At 37.9% G+C, this 13773-nt stretch overlaps 2 protein-coding genes across 2 annotated transcripts; both read left to right on the forward strand.

Annotated features, from left to right (window-relative positions):
• The first annotated feature begins 4479 nt into the window (after positions 1 to 4479).
• LOC139191877 (uncharacterized) lies at positions 4480 to 5985 on the forward strand. The gene is made up of 2 exons (XM_070812905.1): positions 4480 to 5665; positions 5786 to 5985. The coding sequence occupies exons 1-2, from the start codon at positions 4480 to 4482 to the stop codon at positions 5983 to 5985; spliced, it is 1386 nt and encodes a 461-aa protein (XP_070669006.1).
• A 2264-nt stretch (positions 5986 to 8249) lies between these two features.
• LOC139191878 (uncharacterized) lies at positions 8250 to 8636 on the forward strand. Its single transcript, XM_070812906.1, has 2 exons — positions 8250 to 8439; positions 8503 to 8636. Exons 1-2 carry the CDS (start codon positions 8250 to 8252, stop codon positions 8634 to 8636), a joined length of 324 nt encoding a protein of 107 aa, XP_070669007.1.
• Positions 8637 to 13773: the final 5137 nt, after the last annotated feature.

The raw sequence follows: 13773 nt of genomic DNA on the forward strand, positions 1-13773 counted from the left end.
AAGATGCACGTGGTTCACCCAGATTGGCTACGTCCACGGAGTAGAGGAGTTCTCATTAATTGTGAAGGGTTTACACAAGTACATAGGTTCAAGCTCTCCTTTAGTGAGTACTAGTGAATGTTTTAGTACAAATGACATTAGGAAATATTGTGAGAGAATGATCAATATTTATAGAAGAGAGTTTCTAGTTTCATTCTGACATTGACACGTGTTGTGTTGTGATTGGCTTCTAATGTTGACACGTGTCGCACTATGATTGGCTTCGGATATCAACACGTGTCGCGCTGTGATTGGCCTCCTGGTTGGAAGGAAACTCTTCTGGGTCCTTGACGGTATAACGTTGACCGGTGCTCAATAGTTTCGAGATTGGTCAAGTATGGTACAAACAACATTAAATCGGGACGTGTGGCTGTTAGATACATGAGGCTTTCCACCATCTGTTTGTAAACAGTGCTATCAACTTATATTCCTCCTTCATTCCTTGTGAGTTTGAAACCAGGAACCATAGGATTTAATATTGGGATACACTGATCCATGTTGAACCTCTTCAAGACCTCTTACGTATACTTCCTTTGACCAATAAAGATCTCATCAGAACCTTGTATTACTTAAATACCGAGGAAATATCTCATTTTCCCAAGGTCAGTCATGTCGAACTCAAACATCATAGACTTCTTAAATTGTTCAAACATTATTTCATCATTACTAGTGAAAATAAGATCATTGACATAAGGGCACACTATTAAGATCTTACCTCACCCCGCTGTCTTGATGAACAAATTATGCTCATAAGGGCATTTGTTGAATCCTTCCTTGATGAAATATGACTCTATATGACTATACCAGGCTTAGGGGGCCTGCTTAAGTCCATATAAAGCCTTTTTGAGTCTATACACCTTTGACTCTTGCCCCTTTTTTTCATATCCAGGTGGTTGATCAACAAACACTTCTTCATTTATCTCCCCATGTAGAAATGTGGACTTGGCATTAAGCTGATAGATTACCCAGTTCTTTTGCGCAGCAAGAGAAATTACCATTTGAATGGTGTCTAGACGAGCAACTGGTGCGAATACCTCTGCATCGTCGATCCCACATTGTTGACAGTAACCTTTAGCAACTAGTTGAGCTTTATACTTATCCACTTCTCCATTCTCATTAAGCTTCGTCTTGAACACCCACTTTACTCCAATAGTTTTTGCTCCTGGTGGCAGCTTTATTAATTCCCACATATTGTTCTTCTCGATGGCTTGAATCTCCTGATAGCTTGTCTCCATTTCTCAAACATCATTACATCTTCGAAGGTTGTGGGATCTTGATCAATGAATAATGGCAAGTGAGCCATGTGATAGGAGCATATTTACGCGACTTAGTTAGTTTGTTTTCTTGCATTTTCATATTTAGTTTGTGTTTATTATTGTGATTTAAGCTATTTTCGTGTGTTTGTAGGTCTAATTGGCAAAGTTGGCAAGAACGTGCATTTTGGTGCATTTTGGAGCAGTTTTGGGCATCAAATGGATAGCACATATATGGAGCAAGGTGGATGGACGTTTTTGAAGTTCAAAAGGCTAGGAATATGCTAAGGAGATGAAGAAAATAAATTCAAGACAAAGAAGATAAGGAATCAGCTCAAAAGAAGGAACATTATCCAAAACCTTATCCAACCTTATCTTATCCAAACCAACCTTATCTTATCTTATCCTATCCTAATCTCATCATACCTTCAATCTAGCTGCAAGGGGACCTAAATATCTATTTCTAGAAGCTATTTCTAGAAGCATTCCCTTCTAGAAGTCCTAATTTTTGCCACAAAACACAATGTTTCTAGAAACCCTACAAAAGTGGCGCCTATTCCCTTCTAGAAGGCTTTTGCCTTGCCTTGCACTCCACTCCCATTCCCTCCAATCCTTGCCGTGCACTTCTTTACCCAATTCCCTTTGGTTTCTGATATTGTTAACCTTTTTCCTTATGGATTTGGGTTATGCAAATTCTTTTCAGAAATTAATTGGGCCAAACCTTTTTCCTGGTGGACTTATACCTTTATGCCGCACCCTAGGGCCCTAATTCTCTATTTATGTTGATTTCCAACCTAGTTTGATTTCCCTTAAGGTTTGTCGAGCCTTTATATACATATTTTCAGCACAATTTCTAACAACCACCCTCCATATAATTCAGAAACACATTTAGCTGCAATTCACACCATTCTACATCCTTTGCCGCACCATTGAAGAAGAGGAGAAGCTTGTCGTGGCTTCCATTGGAGAATGAGGACCTTGTGCGCAAGCCACCTGCAACCAATGGAGTTCTAAGAGTTCTTTCTTCCCTCGTTTCGTTTCCATGTTTATTTTCTGTTGCTTTTCAATTATTATGAACATGTGGAACTAATTCCTTTTTAGTTAGAGGTGGATTCAAAGCCATGGACATGTGTTTAATATGAATTGATTACTTTCAGCTTTTTTTTTTTTTTGTAAAACATGAATGTGATTTACTTATCTGTTTGATTGATAACTTATTCTTGTGTGTTGATTAAGGATGCATACTTAGTTTGCATGCATGAATATGATGCTAAATTATAAAGGACTTTCACCTAATCGTTAGGAACTTATAATTAAAAGTAGTGAAGGTTGCTAGTCACAATCGTCTTAAGTAGATTCTTGGTTGGAGTATCATGCAGTTCATAGTTACGATAGCCTTGTCAATGCTTATGATTTCCATGGAACTTAAGGATCTTTGAATGTATCTCTATCATGCTGTTCATATAGGGAACTTGAGAAGAATAATTTGGTTGCGATGCGTTGTTCATTCAATTCAATGAATTTAGGGAAATCTGAGAGTTAATTTGTGCATTCACGATTAATTTAAGGCATTGTCATTCTTGGTTTGAAGAAACAATACTGGAAATCGATTTATGTTGCATATGTTCATGTGTGGAGAATGACCCTCTAACATGCTTTTCACCCTTGAATTCATCTTAATCTCGTTTTAACTTACTTTGTTTACTGTAATTTTCTTAGTTTTGTCAAATTCGTCTAAAAACCCCCTTAGTTCTTATTTGGTGTCTTAATTTAGTTAATTTCGTTCAAATCTATCCCCATTTAGTGTTTTGTGTCAAGTTAGTTTAAAATTCGTCCAAAGCACTCTTTAGAGTTTGTTTTGAATCCTCTTAACTTAGTTTGTTGTTTTTGAGTCCACTTAAGTGTTTTAAAGTTGAAATTAAGTAGATTAGCATCCCTTCTAATCCCCAGCCTAGAACGATCCCTACTTACATATACTATAATCATAGGGTTTTAATTTAAGGGTTACAATCAAAGAACTTTCAGCCTTGGGGTTGGACAATGTCGTACCCCTTTGCATTCAATATCCCGTGGCTGCCCAAGGAAAAACCAATGGGTTCGAGTTGAAGTCAAGCTTGCTGTACCATATTCCCAAGTACCATGGGTTGTCCATGAAAGATCCAAACAAGCATTTGAAGGAGTTTGAAGTGGTGTGCTCAAGCATGACACCAATCAATGTCGATGGGAACATTATGAAGATGAAGGCCTTTCCATTATCTCTTATGGATAAGGCTAAAGATTGGCTATACGAATTGGCACCCAGAACTGTCACTTCTTGTGAAAGCATGAAACGAGCGTTTTTGGAAAAGATTTCCCAATTTCAAGAGTCATTCTTTTAAGGAAAAGAATCAGTGGCATTCAACAAAGCCAAGGCGAATCCTTCTGAGCGTACTATGAGCGTTTTAAAGGTCTAGTTGCATCTTGCCCTCAACATAAAATGAAGGAGGAGCTGTTACTTTAATATTTCTACGAGGGACTCCTCCCAATTGAAAGACAAATGTTAGATGCCTCAGCGGGTGGTGCTTTGGTTAATAAAACACCGGTGGCTACCAAGATCTTAATTGCAAACTGAGCTTTGAATGCACAACAATACGAAGGTGTTGGACAAAGAGACGCCCCATGGAAACAAGTGAATGAGGTAAGTGCAATTTCAGAACTTCAATCTCAAATGGCTAATCTTATTGTTCTTTTATCGCAGGTTGTTGAAGGATCCAAAGTGCAAGGAATTACACCAAATGAATGTGGCGTGGGCTCTATGCAGGGGCATCTCAATGATCAATTCCCTCAATTGATTGAGAATGGAGGATGGGAAAGTGCAAATGTTGTGGGCTACCAAGGTTAAAATCAACCATTGAGTGATCCATACTCTAACACCTACAATTCGGGCTGTAGAGATCACCCAAATTTCAAGTGGATAGAACCCCAACAACCTCAACAACAAGAAGGATATAGACAGCCACCTCCGGGGCTCTATCAAAGGCCATTCGCGCCACCACAAGTCCCACCATAATCTGCCCAAACAAACTCATGTTCGTCATTGGATAATGATACACTTCTTAAATTACTAACTTCATTAACACAGGGCCAACAAAATCATGCCAAGGAGATCAGTGAAGTGAAGAAGCAAATAGGGTAGATTTCAAAGTTCATGGGGCATTTTCGAGAAGAAGGAAAACTCCTTAGTTCAACCATTGTGAATCCGAAGGAACGCTTTGAATCCACCAAAGGCATCATGTTGAGAAGCGGAAAAAAGGTGGGAATCAAGCCAAACACGTCCAAACCAAGTAAAAAAGAGGACGAACAGTTGCTAATTGAAGAGGATGAGATGGACAAAGCCACGACAAAGGTGGAATCATCCTTGTTGCAGCCTTCCAAGGGCCCTAAACTATCACTATCGGGTAAGATTGTTCCCAATTCGATCCATTCTAATATAATTCCACCACATCTGCCTTTCCCTCGCAGGTTTATGCAATCTAAGAAGGAAGAGAATGAAAAAGGCATCTTAGAGACTTTCAGGAAGGTACAAGTTAATATCTCACTCCTTGATGCAATAAAGAATGTTCTGAGGTATGCTAAGTTTTTAAAAGAGCTTTGTACAACAAGGAGAAGGATTTCAAACAAAGAAGTGGTTACGGTAAGTGAAAATGTATCTGCTGTTTTGCAAAGAAAACTACCACCTAAATGCAAAGATCCAGGTAGTTTTACAATTCCTTGTGTTATTGGAAATACCAAGTTTGAACATGCCATGTTAAATTTAGGTGCTTCCATCAATGTCATGCCATACTCTATTTATGCATCTATGAACTTAGGAGAGCTAAAAAATGATGGTGTTATAATTCAATTAGCCGATCGTTCTAATGCATATCCAAAAGGGGTTTTGGAAGATGTTTTGGTGCAGGTTAACGACTTAGTATTTCCAGTGGATTTCTCTATGCTTGAGATGGAAGATTCGGCCCATTCTACACCCTTGCCGATCCTCCTTGGAAGACCTTTCATGAAAACAGCCCACACCAAGATAGATGTGTTCAAATGGACATTAACAATGGAATTTGATGGCGAGATCATTGATTTTAATATTTCTGAAACTATTAGGTATCCTAAAGATGATCATTCTTGTTTCTCTATTGATGTATTTGATGCTTTGGCGCAGGATTACCTTGATTCCTTGAATGAGGATGCCCTTGAAACAACAATTGCACAAGGAATTGGACTAAAAAACAAAGGGGCAGATGTCAAGCACCCTCACAACATGGATAGAGAGATCCTTGCCATGCCCCCTAGTGCAGAAATTGGAGAGATGGTTGTTGCCCTTGAGTCATTGCCACAACATCTTGGTAAGCTTCCAATCCCAATTCCAAACCCTATTTCTACTAACAAGTTGTTACCTTAAGTGATTCAAGCACCCAATCTTGAGCTTAAACCATTGCTGGATCATTTAAAATATGTCTTTTTAGGAGATAAAAAGACATTACCCGTCATTGTCTCTTCATCACTCACGGCCATGGAGGAGGAGAAATTGATTCGGATGTTGAATGAGCATAAAACAACCATTGGATGGACATTGGCTGACATTAAGGGAATTAGCCCTACAACTTGCATGCATCGCATACTTCTAGAGGAGGGGGCTAAACCAACTAGAGAGGCTCAACGCTGACTTAACCCTCCAATGATGGAAGTTGTGAAAAAAGAGATTATCAAGCTTCTTGATTGTGAAGTGATTTATCCAATCTTGAATAACCGTTGGGTTTCACCGGTGCAAGTTGTTCCTAAGAAATCTGGAGTCACCGTGGTGAAGAATGCAGAGAATGAACTTGTGCCCACTAGTATCCAAGCAGGTTGAAGAGTTTGCATTGACTATAGGAAGCTCAATGCCACCACAAGGAAAGTTCACTTGCCTTTGCTGTTCATTGATCAAATGCTTGAAAGGTTAGCTAGTCATTCTTTTTATTGCTTTCTTTATGGTTGTTCGGGATATAATCAGATTGTTATAGCTCCAGATGATCAAGAAAAGACTACTTTTACTTGTTCATTTGGTACTTTTGCATATCATCGAATGCCATTCGGCTTATGTAATGCACCAGCCACGTTCCAAAGATGCCTGGTAAGTATCTTTTCGGATTTTTTTTAGAAGATCATTGAAGTTTTCATGGTTGATTTTAGTGTCTTTGGTGATTCGTTTGATGGGTGTTTAGATAATCTCACTTTAATTTTGAAATGATGCATTGAAACTAACCTTGTTTTGAATTGGGAAAAATGTCACTTTATGGTTAAACAAGGCATAATTTTAGGTCACATAGTTTCAGCAAAGGGAATAGAGGTTGATAAATCTAAAATAGATCTTGTACGTTACTTACCCTCTTCCATTTCAGTGAGAGATGTTCGTTCTTTTCTTGGACATGCAAGATTCTATAAGCGATTCATCAAAGATTTTTCCAAGATTTCCCAACTCCTTTGCCGACTTCTACAAAAGGATGTGACAATCAAGTTCAATGATAAGCGTGAGAAGGCGTTCAATCACCTCAAAAAGATGCTAACTTCACCCCCAATCATAGTCCCACCAGATTAGAGCCTTCCTTTTAAGCTTATCTGCGATACCTCAGATTATGCATTAGGGGCTATTTTGGGACAAAGGAAGGACAAAAAGCCACACGTCATCTATTATGCATCCCGGACCTTGAATGATGCACAATTGAATTATTCCACCACTGAAAAAGAACTTCTTGCTGTTGTATTTACTTTAGATAAGTTTCGTTCTTATTTACTTGGAACTAAAGTTATAATTGATACTGATCATGCAGCTTTGAAGTATTTGCTCACAAAAAAGGATGCTAAGCCAAGGCTTATTCGTTGGATGTTACTTCTCCAAGAGTTTAACGTGGAAATCCAGGACAAGAAATGAAGTGAAAACATGGTGGCTGACCACTTGAGTCGTTTGGTGCATGATGAGGACCCATTACCTATTCCAGAAGCATTCCCAGACGAGGAATTGCTATCCATTGAGGTAAGTGAACCATGGTATGCTGATTTGGTGAATTACTTAGTGACTAAACAAGTTCCAAGCACCCTTAATAAGCACCAACGTGATAAACTCAAGAAAGATGCACGGTTTTATGTTTGGGATGACCCTTATTTGTGGAAATATTACCCTGATTAGATTCTACATAGGTGTGTGCATGATTCTGAGTTTCATTCGATTTTAACTTTCTGTCACACTTATGCATGTGGGGGTTATTTTGGCACACTACGCACAGCACATAAGGTTTTAGAATGTGGATTTTATTGGCCTACTATCTTTAGGGATGCTAAAACTTTTTGTATGACTTGTGATCGTTGTCAAAGAACGGTTAATATAAGTGCAAAAGACCAAATGCCGCAACATCCTATATAATCTATTGAGATTTTTTATGTTTGGGGTATAGATTTCATGGGTCTTTTTCCTTCTTCACATGGTTTCCTTTATATTTTACTTGCGGTTAATTATGTATCGAAATGGGTGGAAGCTAAAGCCACCCGTACTAATGATTCTAAAGTGGTTGTAGATTTGTTAAAACTAACATATTTGCAAGGTTTAGAATGCCCCAAGTACTAATTAGTGATGGAGGTTCCCATTTTTGTAATCAAACCATTGAGGTACTGCTCAAGAAGTACAACGTTACGCATAAGGTCTTCATACCTTATCATCCTCAAACAAGTGGGCAAGCCAAGGTTTCGAATAAGGAAATCTTGTAGATTTTGGAGAAGACGGTTAGACCAACTAGGAAAGATTGGAGCTTGCGTTTGGATGATGCATTGTGGGTATATCGTACGGCCTACAAAACACGAATTGGGATGTCCCTATTTCGGCTCATCTATGGGAAACCATGTTATCTTCCGGTTGAGTTAGAACTTTGTGCACATTGGGCCGTCAAAACATTCCATATGGACATTGATGCTGCTGGAATCCATAGGAAATTGCAATTAAATGAGCTTGAGGAGAATGATGCTTATGAAAACGCTCACATCTATAAGGAGAAAACCAAGGCGACCCATGACAAGATGATTCATGGCAAGACATTCTCTATAGGGCAGAAAGTGTTACTCTTCAACTCCCGCCTTCATTTGTTTTCGGGTAAGTTGTGTTCTAAATGGATTAGACCTTTTGTTGTTACTAATGTTTTTCCTTATGGTGCAGTCCAAATTCAAAGTTTGAAGACGAGACATGAATTCAAGGTCAATGGACACCGTTTGAAGCCCTACTACGAGACTTTTGAGGAGCATGCCGTGGAGGATGTACCCCTCCATGCCGTTGGCCCTATTGAAGCTTGAATGGAGGTATCATTCGGCTAAAAGACGTTAAAGCAAGCACTTCTTGGGAAGCAACCCATGTGTTCAAACGAGGGCTTGATGGAATTCTAGCTCCATAACCAAATTTGCGTTCTTAAACTCTACTCTTTTTTGCTTTTACTTTGCCATGATTGTTGTGTTTGTTAGTTGTGTTGTTTGCCTGCTTTTATGTGAGTCTATGTTTGAAACATTGAGGACAATGTTTGGTTTAAGTTGGGTGAGGGGGGTAAACAAGTGTTTTTATTGAAAATTTCGTGGGTTTTTATCACCTAGCACCACTAGAGTTGTTTCTCACTGTTTCTAAGTGTTTTTAGTGTGTTTTGAAGTGTTTTAGTGTGCCTTGAAAGAAAAATACGAAAATTAAAAAAAAAATTAGAAAAAGTTTTGAAAAAAACCCAAAAAGAGTCGTTTTAGAGTCATTTTTGTGTGCTTGTGTCTTAGGGTACCTTCCAACACAATGATGAGGATTTGGTTTTTAATTGCATGACTATTAAAAAAAGTTACAAACATGGGTGGAAGTTTGATATGCTCTTTGGTTAATACTTGGTTGTAGTTGTCATTAACGAATTCATATGTAATCACAAAGGAAAAAAAAATCAATTTTTGTAACATGCTTGAAGGAAGGAACTCAAACTAACGCTACAACCTTGATAGACTTGAGCCTAAACGTTATTTGGAGAGTTATTAATCTGTGATTTCTTGTTTTCTAAAGTCGTTGCATGATCTCATCATTCTTTGCTTGGTTGCTACTTAGAATGCATTTTATCACTTTAGTTCCAAATACTAGAACTCATGCCCGTTTCATTCAAAGCTTAAAATTGAGTGCATAACATATAACAAGATGAAGTTGTTTAGTAGTTACCACCAGAGCCAAAAAGCCTTCATCCCATGCATTTGTTTTGTAGGTTTAACCCCTTTGAGCCTTAATTAGCCTATTTTCGTTGTTAGCCACATTACCCCGACCTAGCCTAAAATAGGACTATCCATACCCTTGTTCTTAAACTATAGTGGAGCATGACTTAGAGGGAATTCCTTTTGATCAAACATATTGCAGAAGTCAAGTGTGGGGGAAGGTTATGTACACGAGTAGAAAGAGAAAAGAAAAAAAACAAAGAAAAAACGTCAAAAGAAGACAAAGGTTGTGAAATAAGTGACAAAGAACTCGCAAGTATTGGTTGTTGAAGAAAGGATCCAAAAAGTTTGAATATAACCCTAAGTATGTACGAAATCCCCTTAGTGTTTCAAGTTATTTGCTGCATTCAAAAGTGAATTCTAAGTTGATTTCATTACTTTACTTACTATTGCTTTAAAAACCTTTGTTTATCCTTAACCTTTCTTTGTTAGCCAATACCCTTAGCCCCATTACAGCCAAGTGACTTCTATCTTGGTTGTTGTGTGCTTTAATATGTGGAGTTTGGGATAGGTATGAGCATATGGTATACCTGGTTCTAGCGTCTAAGTAGTGGCATTCCGCTTATGAGATTGTATATATATATATATATATATATATATATATACATGCATTAATAATTCCAGAAAGTGCTTTCTTTGATTATAACATATGTGAGTGGCTAGTCTACATGTTTACATCAATCTTCTCACATATACCTAGTATATGGAGTGTAGTCAGAAAGTCTTTGTGAAAATAGAGTGTATATCCGGTGAGGAATTGAGGGAATTCTCTAAGCAATGTTACTACATTCAAAACATTGTTATAAATTGATTAAATGCAAGCTAGTGAGTGGTGATTTTGATTAAGTGTGTGCTCGAGAGTAAGGATAGCTAAAATCTATATGAGTAGTGATTTTTAATATGTCATGTTCCATTGAAAATCCCTAAGGCGGATGTTGGAAGGTTTAGGTTATGCTTTGTTTGTTTTGTTTCCTTTGTTTTGCTCGAGGACTAGCAAAAGCTAAGTGTGGGGAATTTGATAGGAGCATATTTATGCGACTTAGTTAGCTTGTTTTCTTGCATTTTCATAGTTAGTTTGTGTTTATTATAGTGATTTAAGCTATTTTCGTGTGTTTGTAGGTCTAATTGGCAAAGTTGGCAAGAAAGTGCATTTTGGAGCAATTTTGGGCATCAAATGGAAAGCACATGTATGGAGCAAGGCGGATGGACGTTTTTGAAGTTCAAAAGGCTAGGAATATGCTAAGGAGATGAAGAAAATAAATTCAAGACAAAGAAGATAAGAAATCAGCTCAAAAGAAGGAACATTATCCAAAACCTTATCTAACCTTATCTTATCTTATCTGATCCTAATCTCATCATACCTTAAATCAAACTGCAAGGGGACCTAAATATCTATTTCTAGAAGCATTCCCTTCTAGAAGTCCTAATTTCTGCCACAAAACATATTGTTTCTAGAAACCCTACAAAAGTGGTGCCTATTCCCTTTTAGAAGGTTTTTGCCTTGCCTTGCACTCTACTCCCTTTCCCTCCAATTCTTGCCGTGCACTTCTTTACCCAATTCCTTTTGGTTTCTGATTTTATTAATCTTTTTCCTTATGGATTTGGGTTATGCAAGATCCTTTTCATAAATTAATTGGGCCAAACCATTTTCCTGGTGGACTTATTCCTTTGTGCTGCACCCTAGGGCCCTAATTCTTTATTTATGCTGATTTCTAACCCTAGTCTGATTTCCCTTAGTGTTTGCCAAGCCTATATATACATATTTTTAGCACAATTTCGAACAACCACCCCCCATATAATTCAGAAACACATTCAACCTCAATTCACACCATTCTACATCCTTTGCCGCACCATTGGAGAAAAGGAGAAGCTGGCCATGACTTCCATTGGAGAAGGAGGACCTTGTCTGCAAGCCACCTGCAACCATTGGAGTTCTAAGAGTTCTTTCTTCCCTCGTTTCGTTTCCATGTTTATTTTCTGTTGCTTTTCAATTGTTATAAACATGTGGAAGTAATTCTTTTTTAGTTAGAGGTGAAATCAAAGTCATGTACATATGTTTAATATGAATTGATTACTTTTAGTATTTTTTTTTTTTGTAAAACATGAATGTGATTTACTTATCTGTTTGATTTGATAACTTATTCTTGTGTGTTGATTAAGGATGCATACTTAGTTTGCATGCATGAATCTGATGCTAAATTATAAGGGACTTTCACCTAATCGTTAGGAACTTATACTTAAATGTAGTGAAGGTTGCTAGTCACAATCGTGTTAAGTAAATTCTTGGCTGGAGTATCATGCAGTTCATAGTTACGATAGCCTTGTCAATGCTTATGATTTCCATTGAACTTAATGATCTTTGAATGTATCTCTATCATGTTGTCCATATAGGGAACTTGAGAAGAATAATTTGGTTGTGATGCATTGTCCATTCAATTCAATGAATTTAGGGAAATCTGAGAGCTAATTTGTGCATTCACGATTAATTTGGGGCATTGTCATTCATGGTTTGAAGAAACAATACTGGAAATCGATTTATGTTGCATACGTTCATGTGTGGAGAAGGACCCTCTAACTAGCTTTTTACCCTTGAATTCATCTTAATCTCGTTTTAACTTACTTGGTTTGCTTCAATTTACTTAGTTTTGTCAAATTCGTCCAAAAACCCCCTTAGTTCTTATTTGGTGTCTTAATTTAGTTAATTTTCGTTCAAATATGTCCCCATTTAGTGTTTTGAGTCAAGTTAGTTTAAAATTCGTCCAAAGCATTCTTTAGAGTTTGTTTTGAGTCCTTTTAACTTAGTTTGCTGTTTTTTTAGTCTAGTTAAGTGTTTTAAAGTTGAAATTGAGTAGATTAGCATAAGGTTTTAATTTGAGTGTTGGAATATTTCACATCACCATGCCATCATTTTCTTCATCAGATAAGCCCTGAGCTGTTTCATAATCCCTTATCCAAATTGGTGGTCTTCGAGTTCGTCCCATGCGAGGTGAGATTTCATCAATTTGATTGTCCTCTTCAACCATCGAGCCACCGTGATCAGACTCAGTTTCAGTTTCTTCTACAACTTCATTAATTTCAGACTCGGGATCACTTACCACCCTTAGAGTGCTATTTTCTTCATTAGTATCCCATTCGAGATCTGCCACTATAACTTCTGTGTGACTGTCATCCCAACTCCATTGTTGATCCTCTTTAAACACAACATCTCGGCTTATAATTATTTTCTGTATGACAGGATCAAACAATCGATAAGCCTTAGATTCCTCACTTACCCCAAGCAATATGCATTTATAGCTCTTGGCATTGAGCTTCACCCTTTTGTTATCATGTATGTGAGCATGAGCAATGCAGCAAAAAATTCTGAAATGATCCACAGATGGTTTGCGTCCGTTCCATGCCTCCTCAGGTGTCTTGTTCTTCACGACAAAAGTAGGACATCGGTTTAACACATGTACTGCCCAATTTACTGCTTCAGGCTAAAAGGTTTTGGGGATTGGCTTGGCTGACAACATGATTCGCACCATGTTCATGATGGTGCGATTTTTCCTTTCTGCCACATTGTTCTGTTGAGAGGTATAGGTTGTAGTTAATTCCCTACGAATCCCATTCTCTTGACAGAAATTTGCAAATTTCTTTCTCTATCTATGTATAGGCTTTTTATAAATGCCCCAGTTTCTTTCTTTACTCGTGCTTTGTAGGATTTGAACGTACCTAATTCTTCCGACTTCTCCACCAAGAAGTAAACCCATGTTTTTCTACTGAAATCGTCTATAAAGGTGATAAGATACATTTTATTGTTGTTCGAGGTAAGGTTAATTGGTCTGCATATGTCAGAATGCACCAATTGAAGTACCTTGGAGGCTCTCCATAGACTTTCTCTGGGAAATGGATCTCGATGTTGTTTGCCTACCAAACAATCTTCACACACCCTTTAAGAGGCTACGAACTGAGCCAATCCTTCCACCATTTGCTTCTGTTGAAGTACTTTAAGCCCATTCCAACTAAGATGCCCATAGCGACAATGCCAAAGTCGTGCTTGATCAGTGGTTTGAGAGGAAAGACATTTTTGCTCCTTTGGTGGACATCGAGCCAACATTGCAAACATTCTATTATAACTTATCTTGGTCTCCATGATTAGACCACTCTCAGAGTGAAAGATCTTGCACCTTCCATACTTGAGGGACAAGCTGCATTTTCTTGTTTTGAC

The sequence above is a fragment of the Malus domestica genome, chromosome 15 (assembly GCF_042453785.1).
Source record: "Malus domestica chromosome 15, GDT2T_hap1".
NCBI classification, from domain to species: domain Eukaryota; kingdom Viridiplantae; phylum Streptophyta; class Magnoliopsida; order Rosales; family Rosaceae; genus Malus; species Malus domestica.